Source organism: Pezoporus flaviventris, unplaced genomic scaffold (genome assembly GCF_033815535.1).
Source record: "Pezoporus flaviventris isolate CSIRO_AGI_PZ_B2104156 unplaced genomic scaffold, CSIRO_AGI_Pfla_v1 ptg000285l, whole genome shotgun sequence".
NCBI lineage: Eukaryota > Metazoa > Chordata > Aves > Psittaciformes > Psittacidae > Pezoporus > Pezoporus flaviventris.
In genome coordinates, this window is record NW_026892832.1 from 127,214 (window position 1) to 149,447 (window position 22,234).

At 40.6% G+C, this 22,234-nt stretch overlaps 1 protein-coding gene across 2 annotated transcripts; it reads left to right on the forward strand.

Annotated features, from left to right (window-relative positions):
- The first annotated feature begins 10,104 nt into the window (after positions 1–10,104).
- On the forward strand, positions 10,105–20,977 carry SLC25A46 (solute carrier family 25 member 46). Of its 2 annotated transcripts, none has more exons than XM_061443071.1 (8): positions 10,105–10,377; positions 12,233–12,275; positions 13,888–13,945; positions 14,445–14,522; positions 15,215–15,315; positions 17,593–17,649; positions 18,114–18,171; positions 19,680–20,977. In XM_061443071.1, exons 1-8 carry the CDS (start codon positions 10,131–10,133, stop codon positions 20,256–20,258), a joined length of 1,221 nt encoding a protein of 406 aa, XP_061299055.1. In that variant the 5' UTR covers positions 10,105–10,130; the 3' UTR covers positions 20,259–20,977. The 2 variants fall into 2 exon arrangements, with proteins under 2 accessions (XP_061299055.1, XP_061299056.1); XM_061443072.1 differs by lacking the exon at positions 10,105–10,377 and adding an exon at positions 11,437–11,482.
- The last annotated feature ends 1,257 nt before the right edge of the window (positions 20,978–22,234 follow it).

Below are 22,234 nucleotides of genomic sequence, written 5' to 3' on the forward strand. Positions count from 1 at the left end.
ACTTGAGCATCTTTATGAGTAGCTGGGTGTGCTCCTGCTCAAAGGACCTCCACAAGTTACAGTGCTCCTCTGTTCATCCCACACAAAGACACAGGGTGGTGAAATGCCAGGAACTGTGGCAGAACAAGCAAACCCAGAAACCCCAAGGCCCAGGTCTGCACTGAAGTGGGCACATCTTAGACAGCTTTGCATAGACAAACCTTCTACAGTAGGCCAGCAGATGTGACACAAGTCCTGTAGTGGGACCTGTGGTGTTTGCACCTGATGGATCCAACAGGATACCCTGGGGCACCCAAGGAACCCACAGGGTCAATGCTTAACATTACATGCCTATGTTTAGCACTCCCTGTCCATGTTAGAGCATTTGCACCCTGTCTCACAGCCCATTCTAAAAGTGGTGACAGAAAACATGACACACAGGGAGTGTGGCAGTAGTCACCTTCATTTTCATCTGCTTAGATGCTGGTGTCAGGTGCAGAAGCCTATAAAACATGAGGACTGTCTTCATTTTGAAATGAGCAGAAATTACAAGAAATGGCTAATGACATCAGGCTTCTGATTGAAGCTAGACAGATTCATTACCTTGTCAAAGCTAAGGTCAGCCTGCAGATTTCTGCCTCCACTTTGTCATCACTCACAACCTGCCACACCCTTTCTGTCTTGCAGCTCTTGTTAGCACTATTTATGATTTGTAGAGAGCTGCTGGCTCCAGGCTGGGCAGATGTGCAGGAAGGTGTGTGTACTCTCTTAACAGACAGGGAGTGTGTTAAAGACTGCCTACACTATTTCCATGTACAGTCTTTCTGTCTGTGCTCAGAGCCTAGGCAGACATCATTCCTTAAACTTCAAAAACCCCATGTCATTGTCTCACTGCACGCGCACACTGCTTGCCTTTCTTCTGTATTTCTCCTCAGCCCCAGCAAAGAAAAGAGATTACTCTAACTCCTGGTGATTTTGTAACAATGCTAAGAGCTAGTACGCCAGCAGGCTATCTGTAATGACAGAAGTAGTCCTTCCCAAACAAACCAGCACAACTAGATCAGGAGCCCAGTTACCAGCACCTTCTTGGACTGGTACTGTGGGAGCTGACTGATGCTGGATCAGCTGCCTGTGTTTCAATTAAGTGCAATGAAACAGGGTAAAGCTGAAGTAATTGCCAGCAGCATGATTTGGGAAGGATCTGCGACTCCTGTGACCAGCGCAGATCCCAGCAGCTGGGTTCCCATTTGGCAAGCACAGCATCAATACATAGGCATGCAACCCTCCGGAGTGTTACACACATGTGTCACAAGGTGGTGCTGCTCTTCCGCAAACGTGAAAACTGTGCCCATACTGGCAAGAACAGATACATACCGCTGTACAAATGCATTGATTTGGGAGGAAGGGGTTATTTATGTCCTCAAACACTGCTTGAATTACGATGTATTTAACATATAATGACAATATAGGATGACTTTATGAAACTAAAACTTCCAAGCACTCTCCTGAAAAATCCTGAAAGTTACATACTTGCAATATTTTACTTTCTTTGCTTTATAGAAGTGTTGAGGGTAAAACATGACTTTTTTTTCCTGGTGAACCAAACCACAAGCATCTGTTGACAAGCCTTTTTGACAATCTTACTGTCAACAGTGGTCTCTTTGTACATTCTAGAAAGGATGTCCCAGGAAAAGCAGTTGACAGGAGGATTACACTTAGGCTTCTAGACCAAGGCTAGTTACAGGTCCTGTGTGACAGGTGTTACTGCTGGTAATGTCTACAAATAGACTCTGATCAGTTGCTGTTTCTCAAAACTCAATATCAGATTTCTAATGTCACCATCTAAGTCCTTCTCCTGGTAGCAATACTATAATTTTTTCTTGCTACTCTGCAGCTTCTTGCTGCCTCTATCAACACTTCTATATCCTGTCGTTGCTGGAAAATAAGATGGAGACCCACTTTCCATTTTATTTATCTAAGTTGTGCCTGTCCAAGTATGTGCAATGTCTGACTCATTTCTGGGTTGTCTAAAAAGCTCTGATAAAGTTTTCTTGAGGTTATTTTCTCTGTTTAGATGTCTCTGCTCCTTGACTGTGGTCGCCACACAGAGAGGTTCCTGGTTTCAGTTAGATAATTTCCTTCCCAGTAGCTGGTGCAGTGCTGTGTGTTGGCTTCAGTCTAAGAATAATGCTGATAACATACTGATGTTTTAGCTGTTGCTCAGTAGCACTTGGTCTGATCAAGGACTTTTCAGTCTCTCGTGCTCTGCCAGTGAGGAGGGACACAAGAAGACTGGAGGAAGCAGAGACAAGACACCTGACGCAAACTAGGCAATGGGGTATTTCATCCCACAGTACATCATGCCCAGTACATAAACTGGGGAGAGCTGGCCAGGAGGTCAGATCACTGCTTGGGTCAGGCTGGGTATCAGTTGGTGGGTGGTAACCAATTGTACTGTGCACCACTTGTATTTTTATTGGAAGGTGGGGTTTATTGCTTCTTCTCTTTATTTGTTTTTATTATTATTGTTGTTGGTTCATTATATTTCACTTTTATTTCAATTATTAAACTGTTCTTACCTCAAACCATGGGGTCTTCTTATATTTTTTCCAATTCTCCTCTCCATCTCAAAGTGTATGTGCAAAACCAGTTTAAAAATAGTTTAAAAATACGAAAGACTAAAGTGCATATTTCTGATGAAGTTGTCTGCAATATTATTTTAACATCCTTGGAAATGTTAAGGGAATAGAAATAGGCAGTAAAAGGCTTGAAGGTAGCTTGGAGTGGGCTTTAGAAGTGGGGACAGCTATAGCCCAGCAGGAAGAATATACTAAGTAAAAGAGAACACTGGGAATATGAGAAAATATTCCCCATACTCATATTGATCAAGGGACAAAATTTTAGAGGTGGGAGAAGTCATCCCAGCCCAAAAGAAGAACCTGGTGGGCACAACTGGTAGCAAAATGTTTGTTTCCTTTTTCAGCCAAGGTTAGAACTTCAGGGGTTTCCTCTGCTTTATAAATTTTCATACTGCACCTCTTTATCTTCTCTTTCATTTATTTCTTGCCTTGTCCAGGTTGCTCCAATAGCTGCTCATGTGGGAGCTTCCTCTGTCGCCAGTGATTTTTATGGCTGATCTCTTTTTCTTTTTTTTTTTTTTCTCCTCCTCTATAACTTTTCATCTGTTTTAACAAGATCTGACACCAGCACAGTACAGACTTCATAATACTTAACATCTTAAGTGAGTTTGTGGAATAGTCTGCCCAAAAGAAGGGAGCGACACTGAGCAGGACCTATCTAAAGCAGAGTGCACACACACAGCATGAAGAGCTGTCCTCTTTCAAGCAGCCTAGCAGGCTTCTTTCCACCCAGGGTTTCTTCGATACTGTAAGGGTAATGTATACTTCCACCTCTGTCATCCTGTTTCTCTGACAGTTGAGATGGAGCATCTGGATAGCACTCCACTGACCTCACCCCTTCCTTCACATGAATCTGCATGATGCAACAGGGTCTAAACAATGAGGTTTTAAGAACAGTGCCTGAAATGAGGCTTCTAGAGATCAACACTTAGGCACTGAAATACATAGTCTTTATTCAACAGTGACAAGCATCTAAATGTTCCTGTTGACACAAAGTAGGACTTCCAGAAGATGTTCTTCAGGTTGAAGCTTCCACTGTCCAGTAAGAGGAGGAATGGATCCTCCATGCTCCTCCATGGATATTTCACTAAAGGCCACCTGAAATTTACCTCTATTCTGTGGATGGATTTTTAGCAAAGAATGGCCACATTCCCAAGTCAGCAAGTGCCTACGTGGAGCTCGACATGAACCGAAGATGAAGGAGGACATGGGTAAAGAAGCAAAAGTAGCAGTAGCAAAAGTAGCAGTGCAAGCAAGACAAGAAGAAACTGGACTGTGCTAAGATACAAAATAGTGGACTGTTTGTCAGCAAATTTTAAAGGTTAAGTTCTCACACACATTGTTACTAGTTGCTGTGTGCTGCAGGAATATGCATCAAAGCATAGTATACTGAGCTATTGTACATGTATTCAATTATCATACAACAAGCTATTGAACATGTACCTAATTATACTACAGCGAGCTATTGAAGACGTATCCAAATATTATACAGCAAGCTATTGTAAATGTAACCATAGTTGCAGTGTATTACAAGAAAATATATCCGATTATAATACAGCAAGCTATTGTTAGCTGAGGCAGAGAAACAGTATAAAAAGGATTGATACTCTATAATAAATGGCTTTTGTCTGATCACATTGATCTCTGACTCCATAATTTTTCTGCAGCACTATTCAAAACTAAAATAAAGCATCAACCATTTTACATATTTTTTCAGGGCTGAGACCAAGGTGGATTTCAAGCTGCTTGCCCTGTTTACTGGTTATTTTAAATAGTGAAGTGCTCCATTTTGGTTACAAAAGTTTATGTCCTTGAGGAAAATGCCACAGGTTTTAAGGAGAACTGGCTGGGGGGGAGGGGGGTCCTGTGATACATTCTCTCAAATTTTGCTTCTTGTGCCTTTAAAAAACATTACAAAATTATTTTCCTAGACTATAAAGGATCTCAATTTCTAAAATAGCTGATAGACAACAGTCCAGATCCAAGCCCTGTCCTTACCTACAAAATGTACTGGTCCTTCGCTACAAAATGTACTGAGGGTTTACTGATTTTCTACAAACTTGCAGGCTAAAAAGATCAGAAATGAGGGAAAACTTCCGTTTTAAGACTTCCCTGAGATCACACAAGTCCTGTATTAGTTATGACAAGGACAGTTTCTTTTTTGAGGTGGGTTTTATCATGATAAAAACTTGTCCAATAAAATTGATCTCCACAATTATTCCACTTTCTGGCAACATGCAGTCACAGTTTTGCCTATTATATCTCACAGTTGCCATTTTTATCTTGAATTCCTTGGCAACCCCACTTTGGGTGCCAAAAAGGACTGTGTTGTATTAGCCTTGACTGACTGATAGATGTGCACCCAGATGCTCTCTCACTTGCCTTCCTCAACAAGGCAGGAGGGGAAAATAAAATTAAAGAGATTATGGGTCAAGACAAGGACAGAGAGATCTGTCACCAGTTACTGTCACAGGCAAACCAGACTCAACTTGGGGAAGGTTAAGGCAAGATTATTTTATTGCCAATTAAAAAGGTGGGGGGGGGGGGGAGAAAAATACACAACAAAACTTAAAACACCTTTCCCTTACCCCCTGCCCTTTCTTTCCAGACTTCCCTCCTGACTTTTCTACCTCCTTCCCCTCGAGCAGTGCCAGGGGATGGGAAATGGAGGTTGCGGTCAGTTCATAACTCTTCACCCATGCTGCTCCTTCCTCCTCACAGTTTCCCTGCTCTAGGATAGGGTTCTCCCATGTGAGATAGTCCTTCATGAACTGCTCCAATGTGAGTCCTTCCCATGAAATACAGTTCTTTAAGAATTCCTCAAGTGTGGGTCCTTTCTATGTGGTACAGTTCTTCAGGATGAGATGCACACGATTCCCAAGGGCTGCAGCTCCTAACAGAAAACCTCCTCTGGTGTGCGCTCTCCATGGGCTGCAGCTTCTTCCAGGTCATCCCCATCTGCTCCAGTGTGGGATGCAGGTGGAATCTGCTCCACCATGGAACTCTATGGGCTTCAGGGGCACAGCTGCCTTACCATGGGCTGCACCATGGGCTGCAGGGAACCTCTGCTCCAGCACATGGAGCACCCTTCCCCTCCTCCTGCACTGACTTGGGTGTATGCAGAGCTGTTTCTCTCACATATTCTCACTCCTCCGTCTGTGCAGCATTTCTTACTCTTTCTTAAGTATATTCTCACAAAGCCACTACCAGCTTTGCTGATGGCTCAACTCTGGACAGCAGTGAGTCTGCCTGGAAACTAGCTGGAATTGGCTGCGTCCAACATAGGGGCAGCTTCTGGAGTCTTCTCACAGCAGCCATTCCTGCAGTCATATAAACTCAATACATAGACCCAACACTCAGCTCTTTTTCAAGCTGTGCTGCTGAAAACCCTGGCTGCCTTGGAGCATAGATGCTCTTTTTCATTATATGAATCAGAGGGCAGCTACAGACTGTGTGGATCTCAAACATGTGGTGTAAATCAAATCTGAGTCAGAAGCTTTTCAGAGTAGTCCTTTACTAACTGGATAACAATGCAATAGCTACAATTTTTTTTTTTTTTTTCCCTAAGGAAAGCATAGATTTTAATTCTGCAGGACTTAGAAAACTAAGCAAAATCTGCTCAGGATATACACTCTGCTGACTGAACAGCTGTCTCCATTGGCATAACTTCCTCCCACCTATCACCATGTATAAAAGCTTTCATGTGCCTGGAGGCAGGGCTGACTCAAGGAAAAAGAAGGGCAGGAAGTATCCAAAAGATGAGCTCCCAGTACCAGTGCCGAAACATACACTGTTACAAGTAAACAGCATAAGTCAAGTATGTGTAGACGCAAAAGGTAATTTAATGTTTTCTTACATGTAGGTGAGATATTGAATAAGACAGACAATGAAGGCTTGCATGTGAAAAAGCATTCCCCATTGAGTAATCTGATAGCTGCAGTTTCCTAGAGAAATAAACTTGTTTGCTGTTTCCTAGAGAATAGATGCCCAATGTGCACAGACTGTGAACACACAGGCTTACAGTAAGCTATGTGAGTACACAGAATTGATAGCAAGCTGCTATGTGGCATGCATTTCTATATACCGTATACAGGACCCTGAATGACACAGGCTCCACTTTGTGAAGCTAAATCTGTAAGGGGATTTGTCCTAAAGAGTGGAGCTCAGATTTCCCACATAATTCCCCAAAGAATGTAATCTCTCTTTCAGCCTTTCTGACTCCACAGACAGAAATCTGTAGATTCAAGAGACAGTCTCTGACATTACAGATAGCATCTTTGTAGAAGGAAAGTAAGACAATGCCTTGGAAGTCTGCTCAAGTATTCTTGTTGGGACTGAAAACCAAAAAAAAAAAAAAAAAAATCACTCTTTTTCAGAAAATTGGTTTTATGGGCAAGGAAGAGTACAGTAATGATGTATAGGAATGGTTGATGTTTCTATGTGACATACAGTTTCCTCCCCCAAATTTCCACAAATTTGTTGTCCCTCTCACACACTTACTGAGTCAGTGAGCCTTGTTTTAGGAAAGAGGATCTGGCTTATTATTCCAGTGTGGAAAAAGATTGTATTTTTCTTCAGAACAACAATCTTTCTCTCAGAATCTCTGTGTGAATGAGGCTTGGTCCTTTCTCTTCTTCACAGCCCTCATTCTTTTTTCTCCCCTGGAGGCTGGAATTTAATTTAAGGGATCATTAGCACAGAAGCTCTGTGTCTTGTAATTCCTGCTCAATGCACTTAGCCTGCTGCCAGTTCATTCTCACTGCAAAAGAACAACCAAATTGTTCTTTTTGGTTTTTTTTTTGGTTTGGTTTGGTTTTTTTTTTTTTTTTTTTTTGGTTGGTTGGTTGGTTTTGTTTTGTTTTTTTTTAAATAAAGGAAATCAGCCCTAGCTTCTGCTGGATCATTTGAAAGTAAGTTCTGTGCCATGACAGCACAGTCTGACAAACACCAGGGGATGGTCTGGAAATGCTGTGTAGAAGGCATAGATCCCACACCTGCATTTCTGTTTAATATTCCTATTTAATATCTTCATCAGTACTATTTAATATCTTCATTGATGACCGAGACAGTGGGATTGATGCACTCTCAGCAAGTTTGCAGACAACACCAAGCTGTGTGGTGCAGTTGACATGCCTGAGGAACGGGATGCCACCCAGAGGGACCTTGATAAGAATGAGAAATGGCCTATGTGAACTTCAATGAAATCCAACGAGGCCAAGTGCAAGGTCCTGCATCTGGGTCAGGGCAATCCCCAGGATCAATACAGGCTGGGGGATGAGCAGATTGAGAGCAACCCTGGTGAGAAGGACTTGGGGGTACTGGTGGATGAAAAGCTGGATGTGAGCCAGCAAGCATGCGCTTGCAGTCTAGAAACCAACCATGTCCTGGGCTGCATCAAAAGAAGTGTAACCAGCAGGTTGAGGGAGGGGTTTTGGTTCCTGTACTCTACTCTGCCCTGGTCAGAACCCAACTGGAGAACTGCATCTAGCTCTGGGGTCCCAAGTGCAAGAAAGAAAAGGACCTGTTGGAATAGGTCCAGAGGAGGGCCATAAAAATCATCAGACTGTGGAACATCTTTACTATGAGGAGGAAAGGCTGAGAGAGTTGGGGCTGCTTGGAGAAGAGAAAGCTCCAAAGAGACCTTATTACAGCCTTCCAGTACCTAAAGGGGGCTTACAGGAAAGATGGAGACAAACTTTTTAGTAGGGCCTGTTGTGATATGGCAAGGGCTAATGGTTTTGAACTGAAATACATAGACATATGTAAGCAATTCTTTATGATAAGAGAGGCACAGGTTGCCAGGAGAGGTGGTAGATGCCCCATCCCTGGAAACACTCAAAGTCAGGCTGGACAGGGCACTGAGCAACCTGATGTAGTGGAAGGCACCCCTGCTCATTGCAGGGATGCTTAGATTAAACCTTTAAGGATTCCTTCCAACTCAAACTTTTTTATGATTTCTACAGCTTTACAGGGAACTAAAAGCATGTAACAATTAAATGTACTTTATTTCCATGCTTTTATTTCCACATACTTTTCTTTGCATGTACAAGAGCTTTTCATTGTTCATGCTGTCAGGCTATTGCAGGATGTATTATCAATAGTACACACTCTACTCTTTCACGGTCAGCATTTTCTCTCAAAACCGTAACTTCTACGAGATCCAGAGGCACTACCTTCATGTATAAGGCTGCACATGATCAGATCACCACATACCCTTAAAGACATGTATATTCCTATATGTTGACCTGATCTAAGTGAACATGTCTTAGAAACAAAAGTAACCTGGTTGGTTTTAATATGGATTTTTACCAGAAAAAGAAAAAAAATCTGCAGTGTTTTGGCCCCTGTTCTCAGAGGCAGTTGATTCATCTGCACATATTTTTGAGATTACAACATTAAAATTCAATGATGTCAGCAGACTTTCAGTTAACAAGGAAAATGTCATGGTCCAATAAAATGGTGGTAGAGAGAGGAAGGATCCACACTGCCTTTGTGGCACAGAAGTGCTGTTTATCCCTGAGGGTCTGCTTTCACGTGAATGCTGGCTCTTTACTTGAAGCTCTACTGGTAAAATGAAACTAGCACATAAGGGCAGAAGAAGAAACCATCTCCAAGCACAACATGTGGAGCTGCAAGGGACTGTAATGGTGGGAAAGCACAAGTCAGTGGATGACTCCTGCTGCCCATGTTAATAGGCTTAAATGGACTAATGTTGGCTTAACCCTGTGTACAAAAAAAACCGAAAAGCTGCGAGGTCAGACTGAGACCTAGCAGTGGGAGACCTTGATGGACTTTTCAAGGCAGGAGGAGCAGAGAGCAAACACCCCACAGGGAAGCTGTCCAGCCAGTATCAGGCCCATGTTAGAGACTCCTGTGGCTGGCCAGGGGGAGCACCCACAGTCCCACTGGTGACTGTGACCACTTCTCCTCAGCAGGGAGCCTGCCCAGCAACCAGTTTATTAGTGGGAGATAAAGAGAGGATGGGAAGCACAGGCTACGGAACAGTGGGGTTACACCAAGCAGACACTGTCCTGACCCCTCTGCCTTGTCCCCCCTGTGGGGTTTGCTCAGCCCTGTTACCACAGTCGACAGCCCCACTTCCAGCTCTGTCACACAAACTTCCCATAGAGATCCCTTCCCCTTCTCCTTCCCCTCCGCTTCTCCCTCCCTTTTCCCTTACCCCCGGCCCCTTTCCCTTCACTTTCTCCTTTCCCTTCTTTTCTTTCCTTTCCTTTCCTCTCCTCTCCTCTCCCCTCCGGGTCCCGGACTCCGCCTCCCCGTGAAGGCCCACCGGAAGGCACCCTCACCCCCCTGGCCGGCAGCAGGGACGCTGTTGGCCGAACAGTCCGCCGGCTCCGCCTCTTCCCGCATCACGTGGCCCGTGCTCGGCTCCAGCAGGCTCGGCTCTGTTCTGCAGCTGGCGGCGGTGGTCAGGCGTTGGGTGGGGGTTGTGCCGCTGTTAGTGCCAGCTTCTACGCCGCTGCCGCCCTCGTGCCCCGCCTGCCCCTCGCCATGCACCCGCGGCGCCCCGAGGGCTTTGACGGCCTGGGCTACCGCGGTAGCGGCCGGGAGGAGTCGGGTCCCAGGCCTTTCGGCAGTGCCTCGGAGCTGGGCCACTGGGTGACCAGTCCGCCCGACATCCCTGGCAGCCGCAACCTGCACTGGGGCGAGAAGACGCCGCCGTACGGGGCGGGGACCCCACTGGGGGGCGCCGGCCTCAACGAGGAGCCCAACCTCGGGCCGGGCGGCCCTGGCGCCGGTAAGGGAGGGCTCGGCCTGGCCCGGCGGGGTAGCACGCCTCTCGCCGTTCCCTCGTTTCACTACGGCCCCCAGTCCCCCGTTACCGGTGACCAGCTGCGCCGGGCAAGGGCAAGCGGGCGGTGGTTGGAGACTCATCCGCGGCCGGGCTGCTTCCGGACCAGCGCCGCCCGGGTGTGTTGTCGCTGACCTCTGCCCCGCCGAGGGAAAAGTCCTTTAGAAGAAGGAGAGCCTGTTGCACTCCAGCACTCGCTTTGCGGTGCAGCAACGCGTAGTTACATGCATATGCGATTGAGAGTGCCAGAATGTGCCCTGCGGCTTCTGGTTAAGCAGCGTGTGGTCAGCTCCCTATTGCTTATGTAAACGATAAACAGCAGAAATACTCCACTTGCTGTAAGGGCAAGTACTACCACCGGGTCTGACGGTATATATTGTTACAATTTAGTCGTTGGTGTTTTAGACTTTGTGTCTTGTGGCTGTTTTATTGTGCCGTTGACAAAATGCAGGAAGTACAGCATGAGCTGCTTAAGTAAAGTCCTCCACCTGTGATAGTAAAGGAACTGTGAAACTGGTAGAATTTGAGGAAACATCTATGTTCTTTTCCAGTAATTGAGCAGAAACCATCATCATTTAATGTCTTTGTAAAATTGAGGTGAGTTAAGAGAAACTTGCTAAATCTAGGCTACAGAACATTGTCTCCTTTAATTAAAAGGATGTTCTGGAGCATTTCGAATACACTTGGGTATGAAATTTTTATGAAAGACTGAAATGGAACTGTTGCTTTATTCTTTTTTTTTTTCTTTTTTTTAGCGTGCAGTGGATTTGTTCAGGTTTTGTAATGAGTATAGCCTTAGCTAGACTAAGCATTGCTTAAAGCACCACTTAAATATTCGTAAATACTTGGACTCCACTTTTTCTTTTTTTTTTTTGGTCTACCTACTCATGGAGGTTACGCTGGTTCTTGTTTATGCATTTTGGAGGACTGATAAGGAGTTGCTGTATCACTGAGTCCAGCTTCTGCAAGTGGAGAGAGTTACTCCTCTTAGAAGGACTCCCATGTCTTTGTGGAGCTCCACTGATGTTACTGGCATCAGCCATAGTCACAGGTTCTGTGCACCCTGTAGATTGTAGGACTGAGCGTTAATTTTCAGTTGCCTTTACAGTTCTGATACTCGTCTTAAAATCTTTTCTGATAATACCCAATGTGCAAATGTCTGCCTAAGAGCAGACAACAGAGAATTCAACCCATTATTCTTGTTGTGATTTTAACAGTTCCTCAGTAACTAGATTTTTGCAAAGGAGTGGAGGTAAACAGTTGACTTGAAAGTTCACATCATACTGAAGTTTGTTACATCAATGACTTTCAGTGTTAATTTTCCCAAAGTTTCTTTTTACTGTTGTGGCGGTTTTTTTTAATTAATTTCACCTCAGATATCTGAGTATATGTTTCAGAATTATGGTAAACTGTCATGCTGGCTAACTTTTTCAGTGGTTGGTTTTAGGTAGGTTTTTATATGCTAAAATTCTCTGTTTCACTGTCTACTTTCTTTTTTTTTAAATATTTTTTATTTTTTCCTCTGTATCTGTTTTAAGACAATGATTATTTATTTATTTAATTTTAGTAAAAGCATGTCCCAACACAAATGCAGTCCAAAGTGCAAATATTCTGTGGGCAATAATTTTTTTATCCATGTGCAGAGTTGCCACAAATGTTGTGGTTTAGTGCCATAATTTTCTGAAGTAAAGCAAGTACAGTAGAAGAATACTCTTTTCAGATCATCTGCATGGCATTTTCTCCTGCTTTGTGATTATCACTGCTGTATAACCTGGTGGTCTTTTTATTTTTTTTTTTTCAGACCAGCTGAACAGGTTTGCAGGCTTTGGTATTGGCCTGGCAAGGTAAGAGTTGTGTAACAATTTTCGATGACAGAAAATTAGTAAAGCTATACTTATCCTGTGATCCCTGTGCATACTTTTGCATTGTGTTTTTATGCCAGTAGACTCACACAGTTGCAGTGGCTTTAGAAACCTACTACCTGCAATTCATGCAGGTTTCTGTTCTCCTTAACTGAATTAACTGAATTGTTTACTTGATCAGCAATGACTATAAAGAAAGAGGATTTTGTGTGGTTGTCCTGGGTTCAGCACAGGTTATGCATACTCTGTTAGAGCGATCCGAAAATTAACACCAGAACGCTGTTTTCACATTTGCCACTTTTATTAATATTTTTAGGTAATGTGAATGTTTCCTAAGAAGATGAAAATGTCTTCAAGTATATTGCCAAAGTATTCTGGAATAGTAATCTTGATGTAGCCAAGTAGTCCAATAACCATTCTGTATTATGGTGACGCTGAAAAAGTAGTGGATTTTAGCATGCCTTTAACAGCATTTTCAGAGCTTAAATTGTCAAGTGTAAGGATCATGATAAGTTTAGGAGGTTTTTGTAGCATTCCTGGTCACTCACACCTGATTGGGTTTTTCTTTGTCAGTGTACTGATGCAGCTTGTGAAGACATGGAAAGTAGGGTTTTTGTCTTAAAAAAGTTGTGACTCACAGTTGTTGACCTGAATATGAGACTTCTCATGGAAAAGTACTTCTTTCTTCACAGTATGAGAATGCTTGTGTCACTTATCCAGTTAGAGCAACATGGAAGCTATGTCGGTTGAGGTTCTTATAGTGTATTTCTACTTGAAGAGAAGGACTTTTTACTTGACCACCAGCCTGTCCTGCTCCTTACCCCATTGTTATCACCCTCACCCAGGCATATCAGAGCCTCTTTTAACCAGTTTGACTCACTGAAACAGAAAACAAAATTGATGCAATATGTTTTGCTGTTTGATTTGAGTTGATTTACTGGTGCTGACTACCTATGAAAGCCAACAGACAGCAGCTAACTGGACCAGAGAGGCAAGGGGTAAAGAAGGAGAACTAGAAGTGAAGAAATTACCATTTTTAGCTCATAATGAGTTGCTTAAATTAAGTCATCCCACCCTATGAAATTGCTTGTCCCTCTTCTCCCACTGCTTCCCTTGCCGTGGCTGGGCTTGCTTATTCAGACCCCTTGATAAGCCTGCTCAGTTTATTAAAATAGAGTTGATGGGGGCACTAGAACTAGTCCTCCCTAATATGTAAAGAGTTGTTTGACTTCTTTACAGCTTTATCAAGGTGATTGAGCTCAGGAGAGTATCAGCAAATGGGCAGAGCAATAGGGCAGGAACATGTTGATCTCCTTCAGGAACAGAGAGCTGTTAGCAGGGCTCAGTTGTCCTTTGAACTATATGCTTCGATTTAATCAAGCATGACAAAGTTTTCCACATCCTGAACACTATGGCCACTAGATATAAAATCAGTATTTGGAAAAACTCTACATTATCTAGTGAATTAATGAGGCATTTTGCATGGATACTTGGTAGCTTACCACCACGTACTCTATGTTAGAGAAAAATAACAAGCCTTTTCTGATAAATTTATGATGGCTTCCAATGCTTTAAACACACTTTTCTTTTAAAGCTTATTTACAGAAAATGTGTTGGCACATCCTTGCATTGTTCTACGTCGCCAGTGTCAGGTATGTCCTTTATATTACCTCTTCCAGTCACAGGTCCTGCGTACCATGGTATTGCTGAGTTTTCATACTCTGTGGAGTGTAAGGAAGCCTTACAAATCTTAGGGAGATGCTGCTACATTAACATGTTTTTATTTGTAGCATACGTTTTCCATTCTGAAATTTAACTTACCCTGAACATTCTTCATACTTACTTGGGCGGTGGAAAATGTATTATAGTAAGTGTTTCAGAGTCTGCAAGAGCAACTTCTAGATCCCCGATTACAAGCAAGATGCTTTGTGTTCCAGTATTTTCTGGCTCGTGCTTGCTTTAGTGTTTACATTTTCAGCATACAAATACAAGTTCTGCCTGTTCCCCTAGTTCAGTGAGCATTTATTTATGTTTTGATCACTTTAGCTGGCCTTTACAGGGATAGAGTCCTTATTTTGGAAGTGCTTTTTCCTGTATGGTTATAACATCACCAAATGTGTTTATAACTGTCACTATTTATATTTTCAACAGGTTAATTATCATGCTCAGAATTATCATCTCACTCCATTTACTATTGTCAATATTATGTACAGCATCAATAAGACACAGGTCAGTATTTGGTTTCAGGCTCTATCTGAGCAGTGAAGGTTACTATAACATGCTTGTATATTGACATCCATAACTCTTTCTGTAACTGAGGGTGAAAAACATGGCCATTGTAAGGGTTTGTTATTTTTATGGTGGCAGAAATGTTTCAAGAAGACTGTAAAATCTTTTCTTTTATTTTTAGTAGTATAGTCCTTTGTGGGGAACATTTGCAGATGTCAGAAAATAAAAGACCCCTGAAACTTTTTTTATTAGTATTTGAAACAACAGTTAATCTTTGTGAATAAAGAAATTATCCAAATTACTATTTCCAAAGATAAGAGTGCATGAATTTCCAGTTCTGTCTGGGAATGGCAAGCCTAAAATTCAGAAGACAGCAAAAACAGACTTTCTGGGTTTTGTACAGATGTCATTTAACATTTTGTTCATAGAAAATGGTGTTAAGCTTATAGCGCAGAGTATTCACAGTGAGAGATATGCCTCCAAAATCGTTGACAACTGCTTGAAATGACTGAAAACCAAAAGTTTCTTCAGAGCTGAAAATTAGTTGTCCCCTGAATTTGGCAATAATTCATTTTAATGGTAGACTTGTAGCCCTGTGCAGTTTGAATTTACTGACATTTTATAAAAATCGGGTTAAAAGATTTTTGAGTTTTATGTTGCAAGAATCAAAATGTTGCATGTTCAAAATGCAGGGTCCAAGAGCCCTCTGGAAAGGAATGGGCAGCACTTTCATTGTTCAGGGCATAACCCTGGGAACAGAAGGCATCATCAGTGAATTTACACCTTTGCCAAGGTATTGCATGGGGTTTTTATTTACTGATTCTAACAAATTTATCATTATATCATTTGTTGATTTTTATTGAAAATGTTAGAACTTACAGGCTGTTTTGAAAAAAATTACTTCATTAGAACAGCCAGGCACTGAATAGGTGTTTTCAGCATGGTGTGGTTGCCTTGGCAACAAGCTTGTAATTAATAAATAGTGAGAGACTTCCTGTGCTTTGTATGTTTGCTTACTGGTCTGTATAGAACTAGCATAGCACATTGGTCTTCAGTGTAATTCCACCATAATTAAAGGATTCATAAGTTTCTTTTCGTATTTTGGTTTGTATTGTGTGATACGAGCAGATACCATGTCTAAAGTAAAAAGTCGTAGTTTCATTAATCTAGCTACTGTTATGATACATGTATGCATACTAATAAAAGTAAGTCTTCAGTTTCTGGCGTTTGTCAAAAGCATTATCAAGAGCATTTCATACTTAAATTGTGTGGAGTGTGTATTTAAGCTTTTTGGTCAGATGTCTCATGCATAACTGAAATTCACAGTTTTCTCAAAGTGTGACTTGTTCTTGCTTTTTAAAAACTGCTGTAGAAGACCCTTAAGTTCAAATGTGATACAGTGTTTATATTTTCATAGTTCTGATTTCTGTTAAATGTAAGGAAGTATTTTTCTCTTGTGGGCCACTTGTTCAGTAGCTTGAAAAGTGAGCTGGCACTGCTGCGAAAAGAAGCAGTCCTTTCTGCTAGTAGTTACTTATTCCTTCCTCTGTCCTACCCCCATTGTTGTGCCAACATGGTATGTGAACAGCCACAGAATGAGCTGGACTGGGGAAGTGATCTGGCTAAAGCATTTGTCTTGAATGTGCACCACCTCATGCAGTTTTCTACAGGATGCTCTCCCTTTTTAATCATAGTGTGTATGTATGGGCTGTCACAGGGAGATACTGCTTACTGCAGCAGTGTCACCAAATCTGGTTTAGCAGGTTATTTAACTACATTATCAAACTCCAAAGAACAACGAAGTGAGATGTCAGTTCTACTTCTGTACATAATATTATGAAAGATTCCCTCTGGCTTAGGAGAGGGCACAGAAATGGGTGTTAACACTTTCAAGTTGCATTTGGTTCTGTACTAGACAAACTCATTCTGTAATCGTTCTCCCATTGCAGGAGTAGTTACATGTAGTGGATTGGCAGGTTAGTCTTTCACACATTAGTTTGGCTGGTTTCATTTTCCACATCTTTGAGTAATATGGTTCAATGGATGTAATCCAAGTGTCCAAAATGCATAATAGTAAGTGCTTTTCCCTTCCTCTTTAGTAATTGACCTACATATTTGGGAAAGTGATAGCTACCAGTAACATACAATTTTAGGGAAAGAGTAGAGTTTTTTTCTTTGAAGTTGTAACTAAAGGCAGTGGGTGAGTGTGATTCCTGGACAGTAATTGAAGCTGAACACCTTATAGCTTATTATTAAAAATATACAGTTTAGTGTGTCCAGAATTTCAGACAAATATCTTTTTACCTCATAAATGGAGTATTTACCAAATATATGGTAAATACATTGGTATTTGAGTGGTATCTTGAGCCGGGTGGGATTACACTTTCTGTCAAGTGGAATGTAGTTATGTTTGCTAATGTTCCTAATTTGAAGTGCATAATTAGAAATACTACTTTAATGGGACTTATTTTAAAGTCACCTTTGTGTTAAACAGGTAGGTTTTCTTCTGTTTTACCAGGTTGTGCTAAAGCCAAAAGTCTTAGGTTTGTACAGGATTAATATTCAGCTTCTAGTCTGACCTGTTCTATTTGGTTTGGTCTTGTCTGCATCAGAATGTGACTTAGGTTTTCAGGAAAGAAACAACAACTGGGTAAACATAACCTCAAACAAAAGGAGCAGCATAACCAAACCAAAACATAAAAACAAGTGTGTTGACAAAGGAACCCTAGTGAGATTTTAAAATAATTCAGTATTCCCTGAGAATGGCTTGAAGAATTAGTACATAAGGATGTGAAATAATTGCAACACTTCAAAGGCAGTAGCTGTGAGAGCTGTATACATTTTAATCATTAAAGGCTTTTTTTTTAATAGCATAATAGGCCCAAATAACTTCTAACATTTAAGCATGATTTATTAAGTATGTTGCTCAGTATCTTTCCACTATGGGAAATCTTGCAACATAAGCTGATAGTAGAACAGCAGTATGAAAACTGGGTGTTGATACCTGTGGAAGAAATGCTTGAGAATAATGTGTTCTTACCCATGTTAAGGCAAATACTTTTCTTTTTAGGGAGCTTTCACATAAATGGAACCTCAAGCAGATAGGTGGACACCTTCTACTCAAAGGGTAAGTATAGCATGTGTTACTACCTTATGTAATTTTCTAAACATTAATGAAGCTGCTAAATGTATATTAATTTTATCTGCAGCTATGGTTACTTGGTGCTGATAACAATTTTCTGATTATGAGGTTTGTGTTGTTGGGGTTTTTTTGAACGATTTTGATTGCATACACCACTTTCACAAAATATTCTCTCATACTAGATCCCTGTGCCTGTATAGAATCTGACTAAAATATTAGATTCTTTTAGTAAATTAGATTCTTTTAGTGAATCAGCCTAGTCACATGGAAATAGGATTTAACACAATTTCAGACTGAAGTGTGTCTCAGCTTGTTGATGTGCATTTTAATAATTTAGTTAATTTTCTCTTGGGCATGAGTTGGTAGATAACTGTCAACTTTCAGGTGCATAGTTTGCTAGATCTGTAGTAGTGTAATGAGCATAATTCTCGTCTTCTTCATTTCTACAGTTTAACACATGTGGTAGCAATGCCTTTTTATTCTGCAAGCCTGATTGAAACTGTACAGGTAACTTAACATATATTTACAACATTAAAAAAGACGCTGTTATTCTTTAGGTTTGGATTCAGGTTTATTTTGCAGTTGTTGCATTTGTTTTGCTTGACAGTGTATGACTAAATTTTAATTGAGATTAAAATATTTACTATAATAGGTATATTAGTCATACTGTCTTAAGTCTAAATCTGGCATTAGAAAGGACATTTAATATAGGCAGTTGGAATATGCTGTACTAATCAGTCCAGGGAGGCAACTTGGCTCATCAGATTTACATTATATTCCTGTGCTGCAAGAGGACAATGACCAATAACAAACTATGAAAGTTAAAGATTCTGGGATTTTTAAGTAACAGTTTTGTACTAATTTTGGTTACCTTAATTCTGGTGAACCATGCTGTTCAACAGTACTCCTTTGATGCACTTCCTCAAGTAAATATATTTCGTCAAAATAACTGTAAATGGTAGAAATTTGTAGCTGTCACATTACTGTTTTTGTCTTCAGGTTCTCAAACCACATGGTGTCATGCTTGACAAAAGCAAGCACAGATTTGGAAGCGCAGTGACTATAATGATATGGGGGAGAAGAGGATTCATTAGGGGTTATGATGCTTAACTTGTTCTTAAAGTGTGGAACAACACAACTTAGGTATTTGAACGAGTTTCTCTTCTGTGCAGACTGATCATGAAGGCTTTGCAGGCTGTTAGTACTTTCCCAGAGTACTGAGGAATGTTCTGGTGGTTTATCCAGGCATCAGGTCAGGACACATTCAGCAAGGATTCAGAGTTGGGCATTGAGGAGAACTCCCAAATCCTGAATTTTGGATGTACCAGAGATGATAAAACACAGAGTTTGTAAAAACATTAGAAGGGGAAACAAGGTCTTTAGCTTAGTCATACAGTCATAGGTGGAGTATAATGGAGTAAGTAATTGCTAAGTGAATTGTTTATTTTCACTACGTGAACAAAATAATTATCTTCTAAGAAGCAGCATGGTAAAGAGTGCTATTTTAGATGCAAATAATGGTACAGAAACATGAGCTGAACCTATTAAATTCATACTAAAAATTATCTGTCAGCTCAACTTTAGCTATGGAAGTCTTTATTATGCACATTCAAGTTCAAAAACTAGAGTTGTAGTCCTTAAATAAAAGGACTTTTGATTTAGATATACTTCCCTGTCATTTTGCTCTGGAAGAAGGTGTTTTCAATACATGACTGTTTTGTAGACTGATACTTTCAGCAGTAGCCCAGAAGTTGAATTTCTTTGGTAGCACCACAAATAAATGAAATGTACATTAAATAAAGACTTTAGGATGGGTTCATGTTTTAAAAGACTGCTTACTTGAGTGTGATCCAGAGTGTTAGAGCAAAGAATTTGCAGCAGTATAGCTTTGTAGATAACAATAGCGTGCAGATGTCTATAAAGGAATTCTCTGTTCAGCAGTGACAAAGTGTCGAGGTGGATGTCAATATGGTTTTGAAATGGTTACAGGTTGTAACTATTCTTTGCGCTTGTAGAGCGAAATAATTCGAGATAATCCTGGCATCCTGGACTGCGTGAAAGAAGGAATTGGCAGAGTTGTAGGCATGGGAGTACCCCATAGCAAGCGTCTGCTTCCTCTGATGGTCTTGGCTTTTCCAACTGTTCTACATGGGGTTCTTCACTACGTCATCAGTTCCATCATCCAGAAGCTTGTTTTGTTTGTTCTGAAAAGGGGTAATTCCCACAACCTTCCACCTGAGGGCTCTACTTCCATTCAGAGCATGCTGGATGCTTATTTTCCAGAACTTATTGCTAGCTTTGCAGCTAGCCTTTGTGCTGATGTCATGCTTTACCCACTGGAGACAGTTTTACACCGCCTTCATATTCAAGGGACACGCACAATAATTGACAATACGGACCTTGGCTATGAAGTGCTTCCCATCAATACGCAGTATGAGGGAATGAGAGACTGCATAAATACTATAAAACGGGAAGAAGGAATGCTAGGTTTTTATAAAGGATTTGGAGCTGTTGTAGTACAGTATACGTTGCATGTGGCAGTTTTACAGCTTACCAAAATAATTTACTCAACACTGCTTCAAAATGTTTCTTAATCTGTTCAGGTGTGGATTTAGCGCAGTGGGCTTAGGTTAGAGACTTACTAACCTAACTGTTGTTTAAAATGGCTTAGAAAATTAAGTTTGGAGAATCCATTCTGTGGGTGCTCCTTGCACTGTAAAGGAACTTGTTTTAAAAATGGGGATATGGATTCCTAAGTGTAATTAAAAAAGTACTGTTTAAATTCCACATTATAGACACAAATTGTATATATAATATGCAGACATACAGAAGGGGATAGATTTTAGATATGGCTGGAGTGAGGATTTACCTTTCCTCTTACTAGTTAACTGAATTAAGGAATGGATGAATTCTTAGTATATGCTTTATAAACATCACAACTGATACTTAATTTGAACTGCTAGCCGGTTCAAATGGTCTTGTTCTCATAAGTTATAAGAACTTGCAAGTGAGAGACTGGTGGGTTTACTGGTCTTTTAAATATGTTTTCAACTTCACTGTTAATGGCGCTGTAAGCAAAATAGAAACTGTAAAAGTAACTTACACATAAATGTCTCCTACACACCTGTGAATTATTACACGTTACTTTGCTGCAGTGTGGCAGAAGATGACGAAGAGGAATCTTTTGCTTTGTACAAAATAACAAAAACTTGGGTTTGGGCAAAGTTGCAGAGAATGCAAATTTGATGTCCTGCAGTTTGTTTGTAAGACTTGCAGTAACTAAAGTGTGTGAATAAAGCAAATTAGAAGCTGATGTGTGCATGTGTAAGTGCCGTTTTTATTCAACTTTACACTTATAACTTCAGGGTTTAGTTTTACTCTGCTACTTTGTATAAAAATAGAATATTCATACAAATGGATGTACTGTCAGTGTTCAAAGTGTATAGAAAGTGTAAAAAAATAATGGGCTATTTGTTGAGTTTCTCTTTTGTTAGGTCACAAGTATGTGCACCATTACCTGTTTGCTATTTGGCACTGATGTCCTTCATTTTAAAGTCTCTGCTGAATTGTTATTTGTGGAGCAGAAATAAGTCTCTTTATGTACAAGTGACCAACTGAAATGTACAATTTTTGCTCTCTTCCCCTAGCACATCAAGACTTCCAGTCTGAAAATTACTTCTTATTTTTCAGAATAATTTAGTCCTTGTTTTCATGAGTAAATAATCTTGAAAGTTGGGGGGGAAGATGTTTTTTAGCAAATAAAAGCAGGTGGAGAGTCACTTTTAAATTGTATGAGAGGCTGCTGCCTTTTTCACACTTTCATGTTATAAGCCTGTTGTGAATACTGTAAATTGATGTGCATTATAATCATTAATCATTGTATAGTAGTTATCACTTATGGAAAATAGTCATGGCAAACATAAAGGGTGTTGCTGTTTGTAGGTTCTGACTATATCACGTTCAGGTCTACATTATTATTTTAACTCTTGTATTTTAAATGCATAAGTGTTGGAAATTATAGTGGAAGTATAATTGGGAACTGGTTTCATTTTGAAAAATTGTTAATTGCAAATTTAGTGTATAGAATGGAAGCAATGAAATAAAATGAAAATTCACTGTAAATATTTTTAAGTAATTCACTGAAGAGGCATGTCAAGAAACCCCAATTTATGTGTATTTTATTGTATAGAATTCCAAGTGACTTTTTGAAGATCCTTAACTTTCGTAAGTGCCAGAACATTTTGAATTAAACTACGTGCAAGAACTTGGGTTTTTAAAGTTTCCATGAGTATGAAGACAGCCATATCAGAGAATCATCCAGATTAGAAATTATCTTGGCAGGTTATCTAGTCCAAATTCCTGCTTTACTCAAGGACAACATTGACCTCAGACCAGATTGTACAGGTCGTTATACAGTCAAGTTTTTAATTCCAACTTTCAGTACATAAAACCCATCCTTTTCCAAGATGTTAGATTCACTATTCCATCACAGTTGCCTTGAAGCAGTAACTAAGTATGTGTTGGAGACTATTTGGCAAGATGTATCAGTGAAACTGGGCAATAATGTTCT

Bases quoted from the DNA above. Each gene is read 5' to 3' on its own strand.
- SLC25A46 (XM_061443071.1), top strand. From the start codon at position 10,131: ATGCACCCGCGGCGCCCCGAGGGCTTTGACGGCCTGGGCTACCGCGGT. The intron at 14,523-15,214 runs GTCAGTATTTGG...TTCAAAATGCAG, and splicing joins ACAGCATCAATAAGACACAG to GGTCCAAGAGCCCTCTGGAA. The intron at 15,316-17,592 runs GTATTGCATGGG...TTTTCTTTTTAG, and splicing joins GAATTTACACCTTTGCCAAG to GGAGCTTTCACATAAATGGA.